This window comes from Nematocida minor (genome assembly GCF_024244105.1).
Source record: "Nematocida minor strain JUm1510 chromosome Unknown 7880, whole genome shotgun sequence".
Classification (NCBI taxonomy): Eukaryota; Fungi; Microsporidia; genus Nematocida; species Nematocida minor.
The window spans coordinates 81,272-103,183 of NW_026250393.1; the positions used below are offsets into that span (position 1 = coordinate 81,272).

At 41.9% G+C, this 21,912-nt stretch overlaps 15 protein-coding genes across 15 annotated transcripts; 5 read left to right on the plus strand and 10 right to left on the minus strand.

Annotated features, from left to right (window-relative positions):
* Positions 1–45: 45 nt before the first annotated feature.
* NEMIN01_1181 (uncharacterized protein) lies at positions 46–1,068 on the minus strand (the record flags this gene model as incomplete). The annotated part of the gene is made up of 1 exon (XM_051477123.1): positions 46–1,068. One exon carries the CDS (start codon positions 1,066–1,068, stop codon positions 46–48), a length of 1,023 nt encoding a protein of 340 aa, XP_051333083.1.
* A 248-nt stretch (positions 1,069–1,316) lies between these two features.
* On the minus strand, positions 1,317–2,942 carry NEMIN01_1182 (uncharacterized protein; the record flags this gene model as incomplete). Its single annotated transcript, XM_051477124.1, has 1 exon — positions 1,317–2,942. One exon carries the CDS (start codon positions 2,940–2,942, stop codon positions 1,317–1,319), a length of 1,626 nt encoding a protein of 541 aa, XP_051333084.1.
* Positions 2,943–2,985: 43 nt separating this feature from the next.
* Positions 2,986–3,444, plus strand: NEMIN01_1183 (ubiquitin-small subunit ribosomal protein S27Ae; the record flags this gene model as incomplete). The annotated part of the gene is made up of 1 exon (XM_051477125.1): positions 2,986–3,444. One exon carries the CDS (start codon positions 2,986–2,988, stop codon positions 3,442–3,444), a length of 459 nt encoding a protein of 152 aa, XP_051333085.1.
* A 236-nt stretch (positions 3,445–3,680) lies between these two features.
* NEMIN01_1184 (20S proteasome subunit alpha 4) lies at positions 3,681–4,364 on the minus strand (the record flags this gene model as incomplete). Its single annotated transcript, XM_051477126.1, has 1 exon — positions 3,681–4,364. One exon carries the CDS (start codon positions 4,362–4,364, stop codon positions 3,681–3,683), a length of 684 nt encoding a protein of 227 aa, XP_051333086.1.
* A 295-nt stretch (positions 4,365–4,659) lies between these two features.
* On the minus strand, positions 4,660–5,697 carry NEMIN01_1185 (adenosine kinase; the record flags this gene model as incomplete). The annotated part of the gene is made up of 1 exon (XM_051477127.1): positions 4,660–5,697. One exon carries the CDS (start codon positions 5,695–5,697, stop codon positions 4,660–4,662), a length of 1,038 nt encoding a protein of 345 aa, XP_051333087.1.
* Positions 5,698–6,117: 420 nt separating this feature from the next.
* Positions 6,118–7,239, plus strand: NEMIN01_1186 (geranylgeranyl transferase type-2 subunit beta; the record flags this gene model as incomplete). Its single annotated transcript, XM_051477128.1, has 1 exon — positions 6,118–7,239. The coding sequence occupies one exon, from the start codon at positions 6,118–6,120 to the stop codon at positions 7,237–7,239; it is 1,122 nt and encodes a 373-aa protein (XP_051333088.1).
* A 6-nt stretch (positions 7,240–7,245) lies between these two features.
* Positions 7,246–8,058, minus strand: NEMIN01_1187 (uncharacterized protein; the record flags this gene model as incomplete). Its single annotated transcript, XM_051477129.1, has 1 exon — positions 7,246–8,058. The coding sequence occupies one exon, from the start codon at positions 8,056–8,058 to the stop codon at positions 7,246–7,248; it is 813 nt and encodes a 270-aa protein (XP_051333089.1).
* An 82-nt stretch (positions 8,059–8,140) lies between these two features.
* Positions 8,141–8,434, plus strand: NEMIN01_1124 (uncharacterized protein; the record flags this gene model as incomplete). The annotated part of the gene is made up of 1 exon (XM_051477066.1): positions 8,141–8,434. The coding sequence occupies one exon, from the start codon at positions 8,141–8,143 to the stop codon at positions 8,432–8,434; it is 294 nt and encodes a 97-aa protein (XP_051333026.1).
* Positions 8,435–8,446: 12 nt separating this feature from the next.
* NEMIN01_1188 (protein transport protein SEC24) lies at positions 8,447–10,627 on the minus strand (the record flags this gene model as incomplete). Its single annotated transcript, XM_051477130.1, has 1 exon — positions 8,447–10,627. One exon carries the CDS (start codon positions 10,625–10,627, stop codon positions 8,447–8,449), a length of 2,181 nt encoding a protein of 726 aa, XP_051333090.1.
* Positions 10,628–11,178: 551 nt separating this feature from the next.
* NEMIN01_1189 (vesicle-fusing ATPase) lies at positions 11,179–13,155 on the plus strand (the record flags this gene model as incomplete). The annotated part of the gene is made up of 1 exon (XM_051477131.1): positions 11,179–13,155. One exon carries the CDS (start codon positions 11,179–11,181, stop codon positions 13,153–13,155), a length of 1,977 nt encoding a protein of 658 aa, XP_051333091.1.
* Positions 13,156–13,473: 318 nt separating this feature from the next.
* Positions 13,474–15,717, minus strand: NEMIN01_1190 (DNA replication licensing factor MCM4; the record flags this gene model as incomplete). The annotated part of the gene is made up of 1 exon (XM_051477132.1): positions 13,474–15,717. The coding sequence occupies one exon, from the start codon at positions 15,715–15,717 to the stop codon at positions 13,474–13,476; it is 2,244 nt and encodes a 747-aa protein (XP_051333092.1).
* A 302-nt stretch (positions 15,718–16,019) lies between these two features.
* NEMIN01_1191 (uncharacterized protein) lies at positions 16,020–17,678 on the minus strand (the record flags this gene model as incomplete). Its single annotated transcript, XM_051477133.1, has 1 exon — positions 16,020–17,678. One exon carries the CDS (start codon positions 17,676–17,678, stop codon positions 16,020–16,022), a length of 1,659 nt encoding a protein of 552 aa, XP_051333093.1.
* A 266-nt stretch (positions 17,679–17,944) lies between these two features.
* On the minus strand, positions 17,945–18,574 carry NEMIN01_1192 (uncharacterized protein; the record flags this gene model as incomplete). Its single annotated transcript, XM_051477134.1, has 1 exon — positions 17,945–18,574. One exon carries the CDS (start codon positions 18,572–18,574, stop codon positions 17,945–17,947), a length of 630 nt encoding a protein of 209 aa, XP_051333094.1.
* Positions 18,575–18,879: 305 nt separating this feature from the next.
* Positions 18,880–20,889, plus strand: NEMIN01_1193 (uncharacterized protein; the record flags this gene model as incomplete). The annotated part of the gene is made up of 1 exon (XM_051477135.1): positions 18,880–20,889. One exon carries the CDS (start codon positions 18,880–18,882, stop codon positions 20,887–20,889), a length of 2,010 nt encoding a protein of 669 aa, XP_051333095.1.
* Positions 20,890–21,151: 262 nt separating this feature from the next.
* NEMIN01_1194 (uncharacterized protein) lies at positions 21,152–21,912 on the minus strand (the record flags this gene model as incomplete). The annotated part of the gene is made up of 1 exon (XM_051477136.1): positions 21,152–21,912. A coding segment is annotated over one exon (761 nt), but the record flags the coding sequence as incomplete, so codon positions are not given.

Genomic DNA, 21,912 nt, shown 5'->3' on the forward strand with positions numbered 1-21,912 from the left:
CTGCTAGTTGCCAGGTGTCCATTGGCTGCTACTAGTTTACATATTCTACATGCACCCATAGATACTAAATCCCTCTCTTAGATCTGAGAATATTTGTTCTCTTTTTGGCTCTAGCTTTACTGCTGTTTTTATTATCACCTCTCTTTTCTCTTCATCTGCTGTAAAAAATAGTTTAGTGATGTATCCTTGCACTGTTGGATACTTTTCTAGTATCGCATCAACGACAGCTGGTGTCTCAACAGGCACTTCTTTCTTTAGGTTTATCTCTACGTCTTCCATCGTTTTTGTTTTTATTTTTATGCTTTCAATTGCTCCAAACTCAAACTCTTCTTTTTTGTTGAAGTATATTGAAAAAGACTTTTTAAAGTCAGCTGTGTACACCACTGTCTTTCCGTTGTAGACGATTTTTACCTTTGTGCGCCCTGGGACCTTTAGGAAAATGTTCAGTCTGTTGCTGTACTTCTTTACGTAGGCGTTCTTCCCGTTCATTCTTCTGACTTCTTCTTTCATGCGTATGAACACCCAGGGAGATGAAATATCGGGGTCTGTGAATATAATATTCTTGAGATCGCTTTCTTCTATGCTTTCGTACATGCCGTTCTCGATTGCTGCGAAATATGCGCTGTAGTTGGAGATGGATTTAGATATTTCATTTTTCACTATTTTTCTAGAGAATCTGTAGACAGCTGAAATGTATGTCCATGCATGGATGTTTCTATTGTCAGTCTGCAGAACTTTATGAAGAAAGGATATGTCGCTAGACTGCACAGTGTCACCTGACCCGCTCATCAGATCTACTCTTTTCATGAGGTACATCCTGTGCATCCATGCGCAGTACGAGCTGGGATTTCTGTCTATGATTTCTTCGGTTAGAGAGATCTGTGAGGAGTGGTTCATGATCGTAAGAGTACTTCTGAGGATGTAGTACGCCATGTAGTCTTCAGAATTAAGTCTGAGAAGGCTCTCAGCTGTAGAGTAGTTAGGGCTGTCATTGAACTTTTTATCAGCTCTTCTGTACTCCTCGCAAAACTCTTTTTCGTTTATACTTCTCGCAGGACCTGTAAACATGGAAATAAATAAACAAATGAAATACTTACACTCCCGTTCATTAATCAGTAGATTAACCAAATAGGATATTACAATAGTCGTAGTAGAAGCCAATCAATGACTAGTAAATAGATGAATGAATAGTAGATGATGAGTAGAAGAATGATGAATACATGGATAAAAATAATGAGTAAATAAGGAAAGGTAGATGATATCCTTGTAACTTCGTAAATCGCAGATATAAAATTATTTCTTATCTATTTATTATCTTATGCTGCTATCTTGTACTCTGGATATAGAACAGTCAGTCTATTTGCTATGCTGAACAGAGCCTTAGGATACTCTCTGTGGAATATCCCTGACTTGTACACTGATTCATACTTGTGTATAGCTCCTACTCTTTCCATGGGCAGCAAATCGTCTCTTGATCCGTTCCCGTACACCAGGAAGGTTGGCGACTTATCAAACACAGCAGCATAACCGTATCTGCTATGCAGTACTATTCTACGCGGCGTGTCTCTTGTAGATATAGACCTGATGAACTTAGCCTCAAACTCTTTCGTTATTTTGAATATCTGCACCTGTGATGCAGCGGTTCCTATGAACATGGTCTCTGTGTTAAGAGAAAGACAGAGCGTGTTGGCGGCTGAAATGTGATAGATCGTTTTTTTGTTGTCTTTTCTCTTGGTGGATAAGCCGTAGAAGAATATGTTCGAAGGACCCATCATAATGATAATGCTCTTTGTGGGATGGAACTCCACCTGCTGTATCTTCTGTGTTCCCTTGTAGAAGACAACAGCCTTGCTCTTTTTTGTGTTGATAATAACCACCTGTCCATGGAGTATAGCTGCAAAGTACACGCTGCCCCGATGCCACGCTCCTCTTCTGAATGTTTTATCGCCGAATATTCTAATGTATTTACTTTCATTCTCACTTGTCCCAATATTCCCGTTATTCTCGTTATTCTCAATATTTTCATTATTCTCTTTTTCATTTGCGCCATTGCTACTGTCTATGTTAATGGTCTTGTCTATCTCGCAGGTATTCAAAAGAGTGCTGAGGACATTTACTATCACTATCCCGTGCCCAAATGTTATAATAGCCAGCTTCTTCTCGTCTGGTGACAGATATGCGCCTCTTATCAGCACATCTCCGCTCTCTGATATAAATCTGATCGATCTAATGGGCAGATATCCATCCGCGTCTCTTATAGATATAGACGAGCTGTGCACTACTATGTAATATATCCCATCAGACATTACGATTACGTCTCTAATATTTTCCTTATACGGTATATCTGTGTACTCTTTGGTTGGCACTTCAGTGTCTGCAGGCACTTTTACTTTTACCGGCAGCAGCTTCTTGTTCAGTCTGTCCAGCTCTGAGCTGTACACCCTTGGCCTTCTGACTACGTCTCTGTAGAAGTGGATGTTCTTCCATATTCCCTCTCTTGTTGTTCTGAGGGCCATCTCTGCGCTGTCGTATGCATCTGTTTGCTTTGGTCTTTCTGTTTTTCTGCTGAGTTTCCTGTCCATTTGCTCGCTCTTCTGCTCTCTTCCCTCCCAGAGATCCTCTACATCCTCCACTATTTCTCGGTTCTCCCTCTTTTTCTGCTTTCTCTTCTGTTTCTCGAGGAACACTTTCTCTGCTTCTTTTTCTCTGCGTATCTGGTCGGGTGTGGGCTCGTGCGTCACTGCGGACACCAGCGGCTCGTGGCGCGTGTCGCATACGTAGCTCGTGGAGTTGGGTCTCTCAATAACGAAGGGAGAGACAGACCTGTTTGACTTAAACTTGTTGATGAGTCTTTTGTCCTTCTTCGTTATTTTTATGCGCCCTTTGTCGGTCAGATACTCTGACTTTCTTTTTACTCGGAGGAACTTACTCAGAATATCCATGGAAAATTTTGGTCAATTTATTTTTAATTTTTCAGTGCCCATGATGCAGATATTCGTAAAGACACTCACGGGGAAGACAATCACCCTGGACGTAGAGAACAGTGACACAATTGAGAATGTAAAAGCAAAGATCCAGGACAAGGAAGGAATACCCCCTGACCAGCAGAGACTTATCTTCGCAGGTAAGCAGCTCGAGGACGGAAGAACTCTTTCAGACTACAACATCCAGAAAGAGAGCACGATCCATCTCGTGCTGAGACTGAGAGGAGGAGGAAAGAAAAAGAAGAGAAAGGCATACACCACCCCAAAGAAAGTCAAGGTCGTGAAAGAGAAGAGAAAGCTCGCATGCCTCTCTCACTTTAGCGTGGAAGCCGATGGAAAGGTAAAAATACTGAAGAAAGTGTGCTCAAACTGCGGGCCAGAAATCTTCATGTCTGAGTTTGCAGGAGGCCTCTTCTGCTCAAAGTGCTTCACCACAGTCGTAGCATCTGACAAGAAGTAATAAATAAAACTATTCGGCATAAACAGTCTATCTTCTCTATTACCACATTGAGCACATCCCTCCAAATAAGGACATATTGAAATAACGCATTGCCCTATATGGCCAAAAAGCACAGACTACGAGCCATCTGATCCACAGAAGAGCTACTGGCAGTTGTAATATTAAGAAAAAAGAAAGAATATTTAAGAGCAGTAACTAAGAGGCAGTAAAATAGCGGAAGTAATCTGGATGGGTTTTTATTCACTGAAGGATGCTATGATCTCAGACACTTTTGAATGCGAGAGTATAGTAGCCACATCCTTCGATATTTCAAAGAGCGTCATTTTATTGGCGTCCTTCTGTGCCACGGTAAAAAGAGCCTTGGCCACCGCGATAGTTGGAGAAAGTGATGGATCCTTCACTAGCTCCTGCACCGCTCGCTCGCTCTTTGCTCCGATGGCTCCTCCCTTGTACATTGAGTAGTTGCCGTCTGGCTCTATCATAGAAATAACGGGCTCATTGTTGTAGAACCCAAATAATACTATCTTTACACCGAATGGCCTGTATCCTCCTGTTATCGTGTACCTCTGCACGAAGTCACTCAGCTCCAGCGAGAGCTTCATTATATCTATCTTTTCTCCTATTCTGTAGGAGTACTCTCGTGCTATGAATGCAGCTCTGTCGATGATTACCAAACTGTCTGGCCATACGCCTGCGAACGTTAAAAAGATTCCTGTCTCTACTTCTTTAAACTTATCTTCGTCTGTGAGTATTTTGTGCTTGCTCTCTGCTCTTTTTTCTATGGCAACAGAGATGGTGCTTCCATCCGAGTAGAAAATAACAGGGGATCCTCTTTCAGCTGCCAGCTGTGCATACTCCACCTGAAAGATGCGGCCATCTGGAGAGAATATTGACAGTGCTCTGCTGTATGCTCCTTCCATCCTAAAAATAAACAGAGAATTCTAAATTTAATAAAACCGCAGGAATTAAGTAATTCATGAGCAAAAGGCAAAAAGAAAAAGAGAGCAATTAGAGAATAGAAAATAGCCAGGAGAAATGATAGAGCAGAGAGAAGAGAGCAGCATAGATGTACATGTGCAGCATAGATGATTTAGCAGAAGAGAAAAAGGATAGAACAGAAGGAAAGTAGAAATTACTAAACGGAGAATGAGAGAGCATCTTTATTCATAAAGTATCACAGACTCAGTGAAAGCAGCCATCCTTTAGTGTGTAGTGTCACTCGACTCTTTTGCCTGATAGCTTCAGCAGATACGAGTTAGTCCTTTTTATTGCCCTGTTGAGCGATTCTTCAACGGTTTCTTCTTCCTTCAGAATGCTCGAAAAAAAAGAAGCTGCAAAAACATCCCCTGCGCCTGTTGTGTTATTCACTTCTATTTCCTTTGGTTTTACTGCAATCTTACTCTTATCAGCTTTTATCCCATTTTTATCGGGTTTTTCGTACAGTACAACTGTTTCTTCTGGTCCTGCTGTTATCACTGCGTTGCACATGCTCTTTTGGACGTGTCTGTGCATTTCCTCCCTGCTCCCAGGCGCTCTTCCCACCTCCTTCATGAATAGTTTGTTGTACTCGTCTTCGTTTCCTATGACCCAGTCGCTTTCCTTAATGAAACACCTCACTTTCTCATATATCCTATCTATCACCCCAGGATCAGCTAGGTTGAATATGCTTATGCACTTCTTAGCTCTTCTCTTCTGCTCGAGCAAATACTGCATACTCTCTGCAGATGACTCTACAGTATACCCTGATATGTACAGGGCACTAATACTGCTGTCTTCTGAGCTATTCACACACTCTATGAACTTATCCACCATTCCCTTGCTAACTACCTGCTCATCGTTTGTCTTTGTTATCATTGCCCTGTTTCTTCCGTTGGGAATAACAAAGCATCTGCCAGACTCGCTGTTTACAAACTCGGGAAGGATCTCGAGATTATTCACATTCCCCATAATGGCGTTTGAAAACACTTCATGCGTAAGACGATCGGTGGAGAACGGTCCTATAAACACCACTCTTATATTTTCCTGCTTTTTGGCTATTTCAGCGCACGTGTTGTACGACATGCCTCCGTAGTATGCTCTTGTGTTCTTTGTTTCTTCAATCGATGCGCTCAGGATGTTCTGCTGCTCTTTTGTTAGGTGGCTGTACATGGTCATTTCATTCTTCCTAAGCCCTAGCTCCCTGACAATCCCTGGGTTGGTTATGTAGATGTCTATGAACGGGATGCAGAGCGTGTAGAATATGAAATGTTTCATTTTTTAAAAAATAGGACAGCATTTCAAAAACTAATTCCTGGAAAAGTTTTATTCGTATGCCAAGTAGCAAAGTAAGAATTCAGTCCAGAGGCAGCAAGTACGCATGGTCATACAGTTATAGGATAAGCGAAGAATTGTTGAAAGAATTAGACATTGCACAATCTATCTTTGCTGTGCATCACTATTTACCATACATCTCTTATCTGTAGCCCATTAGGCATCTGCTTATATGACTGCACCGGACAGTTTGTTAGCTGTAGTTTTACATTATGATGGCTATCTCTACTTTACCCCTTATGGTAGTGTTCGATAATGGTGTATATTTATTTCTGGGCAAGTGAAAAGATGAAGAAACAAATATTGCATGGCCAGCTAATTAATGAATTTTATATTCTCTTGTTTGTATTGTATTTCCAATAGATGGATAACAATAAAAAACACAAACAGTTCATCACCAGATGTCTGCAGGAGGAGACGCGGGTCTTCTACCTGTCAGAGCCCATCAGGATAAGCACCTTCTACTGGGCTGTTGCTTCGCTCTTTCTTCTCAAAGAGCACAAGGCAGTTGGGCACCTCGCTGAAAAGATGGAAAAGTACGTGCTAAGATGCCAAAACTCAGACGGGGGCTTTGGAGCACGCCCTGGATACGCGTCCAACCCCCTGTTCACTCTGTCCGCTCTCCAGCTCCTCTACATTCTCAAGAAAAACAAAGAGATCATTGGAGATGATAGCTCCGAAGAAACCGAAAAACTTTCGAAAAAAGAAATAAAAGAAAAGAGGCCAGGAGAGTTCACCGTGCAGGAAAGAAAAGAGGAGCTGTTCATGGACTTAGACCGATCAAGCAGCACAGACAGTAACATAGCCGATGGAGCTATCGGTGAAGATAGCTCTGCTAGAATACCTAACTACGTTCTATGCAATGCATATTTAGAAAGTATAGTTACGAATGAAAAGTTGGTAGGATATGACTCAGTGCTCGATCTGCGGTATGTGTGCTGTTACATTGCTTCCAAGAATCTTCTTTCTCTCCTTTCCCTAGGCGGCCCTGAGATGTTCTGCATTGTTACGCCAATGAAGAGGCTTCTGTGCAACTTCATCTCGCAGTGCGCCAACTTAGATGGAGGGCTGGGGGCTATGCCTGGCTGTGAGTCGCACAGTGCCTACACTTTCTGCGGCGTATCTTCACTTTTTCTGCTGGGTGAGCTGAGTGTACTATCTATTTACGACACAGCTCTGTCAATTGGCTTATTGCAGAATAAAACAGGAGGACTCTCTGGAAGGGTGGATAAAATAGAAGAGCTGTGCAGTACGTACTGGAACTTCTCTTCAGCGTCTTTGCTGGGGAAAGAAGGGTACATAGACAGCGAAAAAGTTAGAAAGTACGTTGAAAGATGCGAATGCAGCACAGGAGGATATTCAGATAGGCCAGACGGCATACCAGACCTCCTGCACACTTTCTACGCGCTCGGGTGCAACTCTATCCTGGACAAGAACAGCATCATGGAGGTTCTTCCCACGCTATCTCTCTGTTTGTTTGAATAATAGATACTATTTATTAATGTATCCTGATTTAGCAATAATACAACTGATAATCTGCAGAAAATCAGAAAGACCAGTGCTTCCGTGTTCTCCTGTAAACCCGTGGTTAGACCTAACCAGATACACATCCTCCATTCCAGCTATGCTCTTCAAGTGCTCTACTATCTTATCAATAGGAGACACAACATATTCATCTTCAGTGCTGAGTATACTGAATATTTTGGCATTCGATGGGTTCAAATGTTTGGTGCTTTGCCCCAATGAAAAGAAATCTTCTTTTCCTCCCTCCATAAACAAGCTTATAAATCTATCTGCTCTAATTATACCCTCTTCGTGGCTCAAATAAAGAATCATTCCTTCGTTCTCATTCATCATCTCTACCAGCTTCTGTGCTACTTTTATTTTTTCTTTTACATTTACGCTTTTGCTTTCTGCGTGTTCTCTGTCGCTCACTGGAGCCTGCAGTACTATTGTTTCATTTTCTTTCATTTTCTTACGCATCGAATAGAGCATTAGAACTTGGCAGCCTGTTGAGTGGCCTATGAACCACACGTACTCGTACCCTTCTATCTCTAAGTCAGTGTAGAAGCTGTTTATATCCTGCACATCATCGTCTATTGTGTACAGGCCATAGTGAGGCATAGATCGTAGCCCTACACTTAGCACTCTGTGGTTGTTCTTAATACCAAATTGCATCATGCTGTCCACATAGAAGCCATCCATAGAGTCACCTAAGCCTCCCACCAGGATAAAAACAGAAGACGAAAGAATGTTGTTGTCGTAGTACTCTAGGCCGCTCTGTGTCACTTTCTTGCTCAGCATTTTCCATTAATAAAAATAAGATATTTATAGCACACGGATAAAATAACTGTACTCTTACTTATACATATGCTTTTATTTATTTATGAAATTCTTTTGCAAAGTGTGCAGTGTTTCCATCCTTCACAAAACGCCCAGAGGATGGATGGACCACATACGAGGGACAAAACACAAGACGAAAAAAGCAGCTATTTTAAAGCCTTCATCCATTGCCACTATTAGCACACTAAAGAACAGCGGAATAATAACAAACAGTGAATACAAAGAGATAGTAAGAATAGTAAATACAGCAGAGAACAAGCAGGAAGTAAAAAAAAGCATTAAAAAGCTCTTCGAAGAGTCTGTGATCAGAGCAGCCCAAGAAATAGCGAATAAATGATAGTACTATACTTTATTTTTTAACTATCTTCCCATGCAGGAACCCCAGGTACTCCTGATACTTGGGATATCCTCCCATTTGGTCTTCTATCATATACCCAATGAAGTCAGCATCCATTTCTCCCTGAATGCACTGCGTTACTTTTAGATCTACACCATACATCTCCTTCAGTCTTTCGAGCGCAGATAACACCACCTCATTTTCCACCATTTCATCCATGTAGTCCACAGCGCCCTTACCAAACCACAGGATGCACTTGCCGCCTGCATCCATTAAATAGCTCTCATTGTCATCTAGCGTGCGCATGCTAAGTCTCTCCCCTGGGAGATCATCAATGCGCCCAACTGTGAAGAGTGAAGATATTTTGACAAGCCGCGGGTAGAACATCCTGAAGGTCCTATCTACTGAAAGGGGCATGATCTCTCCCGCTAGCTCAGCACGCATTCCCACACCTAGCTGTATCCTAGGATATTTAAGAATGCTCTGTATGAGAACAGGCAGCCCTTTGATAGAGTCAGGGAGCACGAGCTGTGTAGGCGAAGTGTCTTTGGCGCAGGCTCTCTTATAAAGAGAGAGCGCACTGATCATTGAGCTCTCTGCCTTTCTTACATTATCTACTATTTTCACTGGCTCTGAGCATATATACTTGCACATGCCGCAGAATAAAGTGTCCATAGACAGCCCGCTGAATATTTGCTGTATTAGTCTGCTGGCTCTCAGCTTCATATTGATAATTCTGACCCTTCCCTCTCCCGACAGATTAACGTACTCAACAATTGCCTGTATGTAAACAGGTATGCCCTCTTTGAGAAAATCTTCAACTGAAAAACTAACAGCTAGAGACGTGGATGAGTCCATCCCGGGGAAAGAGACCGTAGAAATATTCTCAGAGGATCCGCTGCAGTACACTGCTCTCTTTTTTATTCCATTGCTGCTTACCACTCTAATCGAGCACCTGAAATAAGACTCCTGCAGCACCTTTCCCATCATTCCTGAGGTTATTTGGTCTCTCTCCACCGATCCTCCTGTTGTAAACACAGTATTGTGCATTTTGTCTATTTTGCTGCTCCTCGATGTAAATACGTGCAGAGACACTCCGCAGTCTATCATTGTCTGGTGGAGTGGCTCAGGCACATCTGCATACTCTCCTGACCCCAGCCATGCAATGGTTTTGCTTCCTCCTGTGTATGCTGTCATTTGGATTGCGGCAATGAGTGCTCCTGGCACGTTGAATGATCCCGATGAAATATTCGAGTGTGTTTCAATTGTTTCCATGAGAGTATTTACTCTTTCTTCTGTAAGGCTGTCTGTTTCTATGAAGAGCGGGGCACACAGGCCGTAGTCACCCTTTACGCTGTATATAACATTGACAGAGTATCCTAGCTCACTATCTGATACGACAGAAACTGCATCATTTATCAAAAGGATTCCAACTCTCCTGTAGAACAAAGAAAGCTCACTGGATGCAAGGATAGTGCGCAGTCCATCGATGTACTCAGAGTACCCTGGGCTACCCCGGGAGACAGTTGTGCAGTCGATCATAAAAATAACAGATGGCTCATTCCATTTTCGGCAAGATGGCAGAGATATTTCTGATTTTGGAATATTATCCGAGGAGTACCAGCTTCTTCCATTTTTCAGTGCGTCACCCTCACATACGTATTCTGTTGTATGCTCCTGCAGGGAGGGGCACTCTGGCTGTATCTCGTTCATGGTGCCGCACATTGTGCACTTGTACTGGAACGAGACATTCTCGGATGGCGTGGGAAACGAGCTGCACTCTTTGCATCTCGATAAATAGGCTGTTTTGTATTCAGGCACAGGCACTGCGTCGTTGAAGGGCTGTAAAACAACAAGGAAAGGAAGGCCCACGAGCTCAAAGAGGTCTTCGTCTGCTGGCACTACGTACATCGTAGACCGCACGAGACTCTGCGAAGAAGAAGAAGGATCTGCATCGTACGGTATGTCTGAGTTTATGGACAGAGGAGGAGATATTCTGGGCTCTCTTCTGTTTCTGTCCTGTTCGATAATGTCAGGAATGGAGGGAAGCCTGCTGAACACTTCCTGCTCTCGTGCGTGTTTATCTATCTTATCCGTTGTCTGCTGTATTTTGCTGCTTAGCGATGGGACGTTGTTTGTTCTGTTGAAGGCGCTGTCTCGGAACACTTCTTTATCGTGTGGCTGAGTGAACATGAAATAAAATTTGAGCAAATTAATGAATAGTTAAATATTTATGAAAATGAAAAACAATGAAACAAAGTGAAACAAAATAGCCAAACACAAACACTCCCAAATCAAGAAATATTCTGCGAGAATAAAGAGACAAAACCGCTTGGCCTGCCTGATGAGTATCTGACTCTCTCAGAATAAGATAGGTATAGAGCGCAGATGCATTATGATCAAGAGCTAAAAAGAACAAAGGGTAGAAGATGTACTAAGAATGAATGATAAAATGAATAGTGGCGAATAGGAGAACGAGTAAATAGAGAAAGAAAGGTGTATACGGTACCATATCGACTGATTTTTCAGCTATTTTCAGCTAGATCAGTTAGATAGGAGATAGATAAGGAAATACAAGTAAAAATAAGCTGTATAAACAGTAGATGCAGTAGATGGTGTAATGGATGGCTATCGAACGGTTTATGAAGTGACATTAGACAATAGCAGATAATGAATTAGCGGAAGTGGGAATGAAAATAAAAATAAAAATAAAATAATAATAAAGAGTAAGCAGAGGAGTAGTAATGGGACGATACAAAGTAGTAAAAATGAAGAACCTCCTTAGAGCACACGAGAACAAAGTGTACATATCTGACGAGTATACGGGCGAATACTGCATAATAAAAGGGTATCCTTTCAAGGCGAGAATAGATAGTGAGCTACCTCCCTACAGCATATCCCTCTCCCAAGTGCAGAGAGCATTTGCGCAGCTGAGCGAAAATGAATACGTAGATGTAATAGATGGAATAGGCAGCAGGATGGGAATGATAGAAGAAGTGAGCATTTCCATGGAGGGGAAGATAAAAGGAGCGCACATAAGAATATCCCACAAGACGATCATAAGAACATTTACAGAAGTTCTCAATGGAATACCTCTTACAGAAGGACAGGAGCTGAGCCTGCTGATGGAGCTGGAGCAGGCATCCGATGCATCAGCTGCCATGAAGGACACTCTCTTCATATGCAAGGTAGAGGGCGTAAAAGTGTCAAATAAAGAAATAGTGGGGGTGGTGAGCAGAAGCACAAGAGTGGTCATAAAAGAGCACCAGGGAATAACAATCCTTGGGATGAGCTCAGAGCTCAACATAAACACACAGTTTGACTTCCAGCAGATGGAGATAGGAGGGCTGAAGAAAGAGTTTGGAGAAATGTTCAGGCGTGCTTTTATTCAGAGGATGTACAAGCCGGGGCTGATTAAGGACATAGGAATAAGCCACATAAAAGGAATCATGCTATTTGGTCCTCCGGGGACAGGAAAAACCCTCATTGCGCGGAAGATGTCTTCGCTCCTGAACTCTGCACCGCCTAAAATCGTGAATGGACCTGAAATACTGAACAAATACGTGGGACAGAGTGAAGAGAACATAAGAAAGCTATTTGAAGACGCAGAAAGAGACTACAAGCTGTACGGCGATGAAAGCGCCCTGCACATCATCATCTTCGACGAGATAGACGCAATATGCAAGAGCAGAGGATCGTCTAATGGCGTGGGAGATCAGGTCGTAAACCAGCTGCTATCGAAAATAGATGGAGTAGAATCACTCAACAATATTCTTGTGATAGGAATGACAAACAGACTTGATTTGATAGATGACGCCCTGCTGCGCCCGGGAAGATTTGAGATCCACATTGAAATATCTCTGCCAGACGAAAAAGGAAGACTGGAGATCCTCAAAATACACACAGGAAGAATGAACAGAAACTGTTTCATGAAGAAAGACATAGATCTAGAGCTGATTGCCCACAGAGCCAGAAACTTCACAGGAGCAGAAATAACGGCACTAGTGAAGAGTGCTGCATCATTTGCCCTCGAAAGAGCAAGGAATGCAAAGTGCGACATTCTTATCGAGATGAACGACTTCATGCGCGCACTCCAGGAGACCGTTCCCTCGTTCGGTGTCAGCACGGCTCTGCGCATCCCCGAGCCTTTTTTCCCGTATCCATCAGCGCAGAAAGTGCTGGACTTTGGAGATGAAATCATCCGAAGGCTCAGAAAAGAAGACGGAAAAAAATCAAAAACGCTTTCAATGCTGCTCACAGGGGGACCAGGCGTGGGAAAGACAGCCCTCGCTGAAATCATAGCAAAAAGATCAGAGATACCTTTTATTCGCGTGATATCCCCAAAGGACATTGTGGGAAAAGAAGAAAACGAAAAAGTAAATTACATCAGAAAAACATTCAAAGATGCGTATAAGAGCACTGAAGCCCTGGTGGTTCTAGATGACATAGAGGGGCTAATGGATTATGTCTCGATAGGCCCCAGGTTCTCCAATCCCGTCCTGCAAGCCATAAAGCTATTTGCTAAAAATCAGGACAGATTTAAGGTGCTTGTGATAGGCACAGCTGCAGATAGAAATCTTATGGAGGAGTCAGGGATATTTGGGTCGTTTGATGCATGGCTGGAAGTGTCCAGAGTATCGCAGGAGGATGCAGCATGGCTCTCCCATCATACGCCCATATCCACCCTTCCTAACAAGACCATCAGGGAGATAATACAGTGAACTATTCTGATCCCACTGATTTATTGCCAGCCTATCATCCATCAGCTAATGATAATAAAGCATACTTATATTGTTATATTCAGCCTTTGTGGTAAATAATTTAGCTTTAACCGATACAAAATAAAGAATAAGTTGTTACAATGCTATTTCCTTGGATTCTGTGCAGACAAAACTCATTGCACCAGCAATATGTCCTAAAAAGCATGATTTGCTTTTGTATGTGTGAATAATTTACCATAAAGAGACGAACAGGTGCAAAAATAAAAAACAAAATGCACGTCCTCTGAAACAGTAGTAATTTATTTTTGGTTATATCTGCTACATTCTGTGCCAGTTTGGAGTAACACACAGCCCATCAATCATTACCTTCCCTTCCTCTTGGAGCTCGTTTAATATCCCAACCACCGTTTTTTCTTGCACTCTTCCTGTCTTATTAACTGCCTCCACCAGGCTGGGCACTGTACTTCCCTTTCCTACGCTCTTCATAATCAGCTCTTTCAGGTCTTCCTCCATCTTCAGGGCTGCTGTTGTTTTTCCCGTGTGGATCAGCTCCATGTCGATCCTTCCTGTCACTGGGTCTACAGCATAAATGTGCAGAGAATCTTTTATTATCCTGATGGCTTCTGACACGTCCTGCTCTTCCACCTTCTCAGAGAGCCTCATTCTTGCGTGTGCTTCGCTGAGTCTGATGATGCTCTCCAGCTGTCTGGTGGTGGCAGTGACACTCTTCCCGTTTCCCAGCAGTCTTAGCTCCTGGTACTCTTTTGATATCCTCAGGGCTGCTGCATCCGTTATCACTGGGTTGATATTTCTCCCTTCTTTGATGTACTCTTTCAGCACTTCTTCGCTGACAGGAGGCTCTGCCTGTTTTTCTGTTCCTGCGTACAGCTTGATGATGTGCGTGCTTATTTCCCTGTCTCTTTTTGCGTTTACTTTATCCAGCAGAAGACACACAATGTCAAAACGACTCAAAAGGGTAGGAGGAATGTCCAAGTTTTCAATGATGTTTTTCTTTGGGTTGTAGCTGCTGCCTATCGGATTGCATGCTGCTAGGATAGAGCACCGAGCATTGAGCGTAGTAATGATCCCTGCCTTAGCGATGCTTACAGTCTGCTGCTCCATTGCTTCATGCAGCACGCTTCTTGTTCCCTCTCCCATCTTGTCAAACTCATCAATACAGCACACCCCTCCATCGCTTATCACAAGAGCGCCTGACTCAAGGATGTGCTGCCCGCTTTCTATGTCACGAGACACATTGGCTGTAAGACCCACTGCGCTCGATCCTTTGCCTGAAGTATACACGCCCCTGTCAATAAGTCTGTGCACTGCCAGCAGCAGCTGACTCTTTGCTACTCCTGGGTCCCCTGCGAGGAGCACATTTATATCCCCTCGGAACCTGGCTCCATTCAGAGACTTAGTCACGCCTGCGAACATCTGCAGAAGAAGGGCTTTCTTTACATCCAGCATGCCGTAGATAGAGGGCGCAATTGACTTAGCTAGCTTGTCGTATAGATCTGGCATGTTTCTTACTTCTTCTATCTTATCCAGGATGCTAAACGTGTTTTTAGCAGAATCCTTTGCTTTTCCGCTATTTCCTGACACTCTCTTGGAGTAGCTGACTATTTCAATGTATGTTTTGAATGAGCTCTTTATCGTTCTGTGGATGTAGTTCAGCTTCAGGGGAACCGCCCTGTATATCCCTGTGATGTTCACTCTGTCTCCGGGAGCAAGGCCATCTGTCAGTATGTGCGATGCTAGCGCAGTTATTGTGCAGGGCACTAGGCCATCACTTACCGCTTCTGGCAGCTCTTGTATCTTTATCACCTGCTTATCCTGGAAGGAAGAGAGCTCGCTGTCCATTGTCATTGTGAACTTATCCCCGCATGTGCAGTCCACTGGCTCTGCTATTACTCCCCTCACTACCTCAGTGCGCAGCACTTCCTTGCACTTATTGCACACATACGCAGCTGTGGTGATATCTGGCAGTATTCCGCTGGTCTTAGTGACCATTCCTGATATCTCCACTGTGCTATCTACGTCAGTGGGGAGAAGGTCTCGTATGTTCTTGTGGTTTCCCACGTTAGTTACTATCACCCGGATGGAAGGAGGCGTGGATGGATACTTTTCCAGATAGAGATCTGTTATGGCTATTTCTAAAAGAGGAAATATCTCAACAGGATACGATAATATTTCAGTCAAAACTTTTTCATACGGGGTATTTTTCAGGTCTGCACAGTCGAGGGTGATCACGTAGTTCTCTAGCTCGTGCATCTCTTCGATCCTGTGGAGATAGTAGGGCACTCCTTCGGTGTTTGTGAATGTTCTGATGAACTCTTTGAAGAGGTCGATTGTCTCCTGTATGTTTATTGTGGTGCCCCACACCACTCGCACATTCTCCTGTGTGTACGTTGACTTCATGTCGTCAATCACCACATCAGGCATGTTCTCAGAGTTGTACTGTGTAAGGTGAAAGGGCTGGCTTGTGCTTATGCTCATCTGGCTTGCATTGTCAAACGAAAAGACAGCTGAGTTCTGCGAATACTCTTGGTCATCCTGCTCCATAATAAAATTAATAAAATTATCCCAATATATTTGAGAAAGGCAGTGGACATGCCACGAATTATTCATAGTGTAGATGGCAATGATGGAAATATGTGTGGGTGTACATTCACAGTTAGATGGCAGTGATGGTAAATAGCTGTGAGAGTCAGCTAGGAGCAGTAGTAAATTGCTAGATGATCTACACTAAAGTAGCTGGGTTGAATGAAATGATGGAAGTAGAAAGATGAAAAGTGAGAGTGAATATTAACTGATTCTAATAGAAGATGTTTGATGGTTTTTATCTTTATTCTTGTGTCAGTAGCTTATCTACACTGATTGGTTTTCTGTTCTTTCTTTTTTTCACTTTTTTGTTCGGATGCTTTCATGTACTTATAAAAACCACTGAATATCCTGCTATTTTCTTTGCTCTCTTCTTCTCTTTCTACTATTTTAATGTCAGCGGATGAAAGAGTCGATGCAATGCATGCACTCACATACTTTGCTCGTTCTAATCTATCATCTGACCTACTTATTCTGTACGGCCTGACTGTAATGCCCTGTGCATTTACTTCTATAAATGGCTTTTCTCTAGTTTCAATGCTTGCACTGTTTACATCACTGATGCTTTCGCATCTTCTGTATACATACCACAGGGGATGTGTGTACAACATGTCAAAGTGTATTCCTTTGGTTAGTTTATTGTCAAAAGACAGATACTCCATCCCTCTCCCGTGTCTTTTTATTTCACACATCCATTTGGAACATACAAGGGTATTCTGCACTCTTTCCAAGTCAAAATAAATCCTGTTCTTTTCGCAGAAGAAGTCAATGTCCACAGGTTTAGATAGTAAATATTTGCAGTCACTCCACATAACACTTAGAGCATCAAGTATCCTATCCTGTTCTTCTTTTTCTGTTCTTTTACTTCCAGGAATATCTGTGCTATTCTCTACAGTTATATTTTCTATTGCCTTTCCTAGGGCACTGAATAAACTATTTCTTCTATGGTCCAAAAGGCGCCCATTCATCAAACATTCCATTGCTATTACATTTACAGCCTGCCCGGGTGTTATCTTCATGGACTGGCTTCTTTCTTCGTTGCAGGGTGTTTTCTCTGATAGGCTAAGATACACTTTCATTGTATCTTTATCTATTTCAGATGGAGAGTTCTTGTATCTATCATGTAACAGTAAGTGCAAGTGTCTGTCTGCTGATACTAGTGGATCCGCTCTGCTTTCTATCAGACTGTCTTTTATCGCACTGACAAACAGTCTTACATTCCCGTGAGGGATGTGGCTCATTGCTGATCTGTGCATGTAATCTGCTATATTTCTTGAGTTGTCAACTATTTCGCACAAATCCTTCTCAAAGAGCATGAGTACAACATCAACAGCCAGTATTTTATTGTTCTTTGCGAGTTTGAACAGTGGCAGCTCACTTATTTTTTCATTTTCATTTTTTATTCTACTGTGCTCTTCTATTGCTCTTAGCATACACAAATCATTCTCGTTTATTTTTCTGACTACCAAAGTAAAGCTCTTGAGAGCCGGTAGAAGAAGGGTCTCCAAGATGGTTGTTTGTATTCTAGCCATGGTAAGGCTTCTTCTTTTTTTGTCAGGAGAGTCTGCATTTTTTATGCACTGGTACAGATTTGTCAATAAGTCTATTATCTTTTGTATTTGCCTTGTTTTTATTTCGATGTCTTTTTGTTTTTCTGCTATCTTAGATAGCCTCATCCTTCCCATCTCTATCTCTTCGCTCGTATATACACCAATTATCGCCTTATCCTTAAGAGAGCTAACTTTTTCAAGAAAAGCATTGCGTATACTAACTTCTCTTCCCAAGCTTTCTACTACATTGGACCAATAGCTATGTATGTGCTGTAGGTCGTCTTCTGTTACTGTGCAGGCAACGCCTTGAGAATAAGCTAGGATAAACACTTCCATCAGGATCACATGTTTTACTATTTTTCTTAAAATCATAAGCTATTAAAATATTTTTATTTTCATTATTTCTTCTCCTGCTGCAAGAAGAGGTACACTTTCTCTCTGCAGAGCAAATAATTTTAAATTTTCATTCTTCTTTATGCTGATTATTGCCGTAACTTGAGAACACATAGCTAGGAAAATACTCACCAAATATATTTAACATATACAGTTATATCTCAGTAAGTAGTGATGGATGAAAAGTAGAAATGCAAATTGCTGTAAACTAATCGATTGAATGGGTATTTTATTATAGTAAATGATCATGGAATGAACGGCTTGAGAAGAAGAAGGGAAACAAAACAGAAAAAAACAAGCAAACCGCTAAGCCACTTCTTAATAAAGAGTGCTCTTCTTTTTCTTCGCATGATTCCATCTAGTTCCAACAGGTGCGACTCAGAGTATTCTAGTGACGATGTGTTGTTATACGCCAGCTTATCCAGTTCTTCTTTGTGCATGTTTATTATTGACTCAATGTACTCTGCCTTGGTGTTCAGTCTTTCCATCCGTCCTGTTACTTCTTCTATTTTGCTTGTTCTACTCTCTTGTTCTCTGTCGTAGTATGCAACTATTCTTTCGTCTGCTGTGTCTTCTATTCTTTGCTCATTGGAGAGGTCTTCTAGACAGTCTCTTCTGCAGACGGCACATTCTCCTTTGCTGCTTACTGTAGTATTTGATAGATTGATGAACTGCTCTTCTAGTTTTGTAAATTCATTCTTTTCATGCTCTGAGATTCCTGCATGCAGCGATATAATGTTCTTGTTACTGCTGATTAGCCCTTCTGAGTACGATAGAAGTTTTGATTTTCTTTTCCAGCACGGGCTCTTTCCTATCTTTATAAGACGGAGAGAATCTTTTAGAGCACACTTGTTACTGTGGAAGGCTATCTCCATGTATTTACAAAGCAACAGAGTATTTAAGCTCTAAGCTACACGTGTTTTAGATTGTTGTATGCTGTTTCATCTTTTGTTGCCATTGCTTCCACACTTCAGTCCATTACAGTAGAGGAGTAAACAAATTTAAAATGAAGTAAATTCTCAAATGGAGTTATACCAGTATACGCTGTTTTCAACTGACAAAATAATAGATAAATAAGAGATACCCCGCACCCTCTAGTGTTCTAAGCTAGACCAAGTCTTATCTATTGTTTGGAGGTTCAAGAATAAGAAAGAGACAACTGGTGGATTTGCAAATTTTTATGAGCTCATCGCAGATAATAGCCTCAGAGAAAGAAGCATTTTTGAAGAGAGTTAGCTGTGCACTGGATCTGGCAAAGAAAGAGAAAGATGCTGCATTAGACAACGAGACAAAGGAAGAGATTTACAAGACAATATCATCTCCAATCCACAGGGCACACGAGTCCATTGTTGCTCTTGTGAGTATTTTCATAAAACCGAAGACAAAAACAGCCTGGATCATCGAGAGAAAAAGAGAACTGCTGGAAGCAGTGGTAGTAATCCTTAAGAAAGTCACATTTAGATCACAGGCTCTTATTTTCCACACAAAAGAAATACTTGCGGTTATAAATAAGAGATGCACAGAGTCGCAGGATGCAGAAGAAAAAATAAATCTGCTGTTCTCCCAGATAAAAATAGCCAATGAAATACCGGATGACGAGCACTTCAGAAATATAGAAGCTGGAGCAATTGGTCAGCTGAAGAGTCTCCTGGGCCTAGAGTGGAACTTCATAGGAAGACCAGGATACAGATATCCAGGGCAACAGACCTCTGTTCCTGTGCTAGTGTGCGAGGTAGAGAATGCATCATCTTTAGAGTTAAATGACACTATCTCTGATTCTTCTGGAAATATAACCAGTAGGCTGGATGAAATAGAGAAAGCACTTGAGTCAGGAGACAGATACTATATATTCCCAGTGGTTCTTGATACATTGAAATTCTATCTATCTTACAACCAGAAAGACCTCCTGTACTGCCTTGCCAAACATTTTCTCCTCATAGGAACAGAGCACACAAAGTCGCAGGCATCCGCAGTTGCACATATGCTCATAAGGGAAGGATACTCCGATGACGCCATCCTGATATATGCTGTATCCCTGCCTGATCGGCCGCTCGTTACGCTCTCTCTAGTGGAGTACAGCATTACCCCGGAGAATCCCCTGAAAGAAAAAGAGCATGAATTGATATGGGCCAATGCCTTAGCTGCCACAGCATCGCATGTGTTAGCTGTTCCTCTCTTCCAAAAGCACAAGGAAACAGACCAGCTGATCATGTCGCTGGTTCTAGCAGGAAAAAGAGACATAGCAAGGCCTCTGCTGCAGGAGAGAATAGAAAAGATAAAAGATGAGCTGGTTATGAGCGAGCTAGTAAGTGGCACATACTCTCTGCATAAGCCATCAGCACACTCCAAAGAGCCAGGAGTACTTCTAAAAATAGAAATGGCATCATTGCTGTACGCCCTAGGGTGCATGGATGATAGCATAGACCATCTTAAAGAAGCATTCACTCTCGTCAAAACAGCCAAGTATGCCAAGTCTCTGTGCACAAGATTACTTCTAAATGGGAGACATGAAGAAGCACTAAAAATTTTGCAAGAATGCAAGTTCGAAGTGTTGGACATAGATACGCTGCTGATAACAGCGGTGTCTTTTGCACAGAGCAAGAAGTATGCAGACGCTGAGAGAGTCCTTAAGTACGCTTCGATATTCAATCCAAAAAACGAAAGAATAGACTTGGCTCTCCAGAATATTCTTATGCAGCAGGGAAAGATGGAAGAAGCAATGGACAACTTGCTCCAGAAAATAAAAACATACACGCCCAACATAGCAAAAGACTGCAACATGCTGTTCATGTTTGCGCACTCCTTCATGATGTTCAGGTACGCAGAAAGTGCCATCATGGCGCTCTATCTAAAAACAGGACAGATGCCAGCTGAGTGGATGGAGAAGCTGCTTAAGTCAGCAGAAGAGCACAGAGAGGCAAAAGAAGCATATCTGTCTATATGCACCCAGGTGAAGAGCCTAGGACTCATTGAAGGAATAAGGGCAGCTCTGCAGTACTCTCCCGGGGTAACAGCAGAAACAGAGTACTATGCGAGAAAAAGAGTGATAGAGTACTCCATCCACACAAGAGAGTACAATCTAGCACACGAGCACCTGGCAAAGATGAAAAGCCTGTCCGGACAGATAGATCAGAGCCAGGACTACCTTGATACGGTGTGTGCGTTCTATAGAAGCCAGGAGATAAGATAGATAATAAAAAGTAATATAATCTAAGAATAAATTTGCCAGTTAAAATAAAACCCAAGCTAAGGCTTACTAGAATCATTAGAATTGTTAAGTATGTGGTCCTCTTGAAGGAGCAGTGATTATTATGAACATGAACATGGCGTAAATATAAATAATATGGATAGGATGCAGAAAGGAAAGAGTTAAATAGTAGTTTTATTTTGTATGAATAAATAAATAGATCGGTGAATAGATGCTGATTAAGCTAGCTAGACTCAAAATCATCCTATTCAATTTCCATTTGACCAACCTGCAACGGATTGCTTTCATTGCCTCTGGGCTCATGTACTTCTTGAGATTTCATTTGAGCAGCCTGTAAAGAACCACCTGCATCTATTCCAAATTCGCTTGCCAATGTAAACGTTCTCCTTTCAACCACATAGCCTGATTTACTGAAATGATTTTTAAAATCATTGGTTATATCAAGATATTCTTCGCTATTAAGTATGTAGATAATTTTAGCTATTTTTAAGTACCATATCCTAATGCAATCTTTTATATTTTCTGTATGTAGTAACTCATTATCTGCTGTACTTATTTTATACGGCCTAATTTTGATTTTGGTAAGACCTGCTGAATGCATTTCCATGAAAGGCCTGTCGTTTAGATTCATGCCTATGCTGACAAGATGATTAATGTCACTGAATTGTTTGATAGCATCTTTAGATCGCAGATAGATATAGCACATGGGATGGGTGTAAGACAAGTCAAAGTGCGTTTTTTTGAATAGTCTGTGTGCATTGGTTATATTATCAGGTGTTGAAGTAAGTATATCCAGTGTATATATCCATCTAGAAAATGTAAAAAGATTCTGTATGTTACTAAATTTAGTAGATGTCATACCATTATCGCTGCAGAAGTTTTTAAAGTTTTTATATCCTTTTCCTAGTATAAATGAGTCATCACTAGTCCACAGAAGATGCAGCGCATCAAGTATTTTATCTTGTCTTTCTTTTGCTCTTTCCACGGATTCATAGCCGCCTGTGC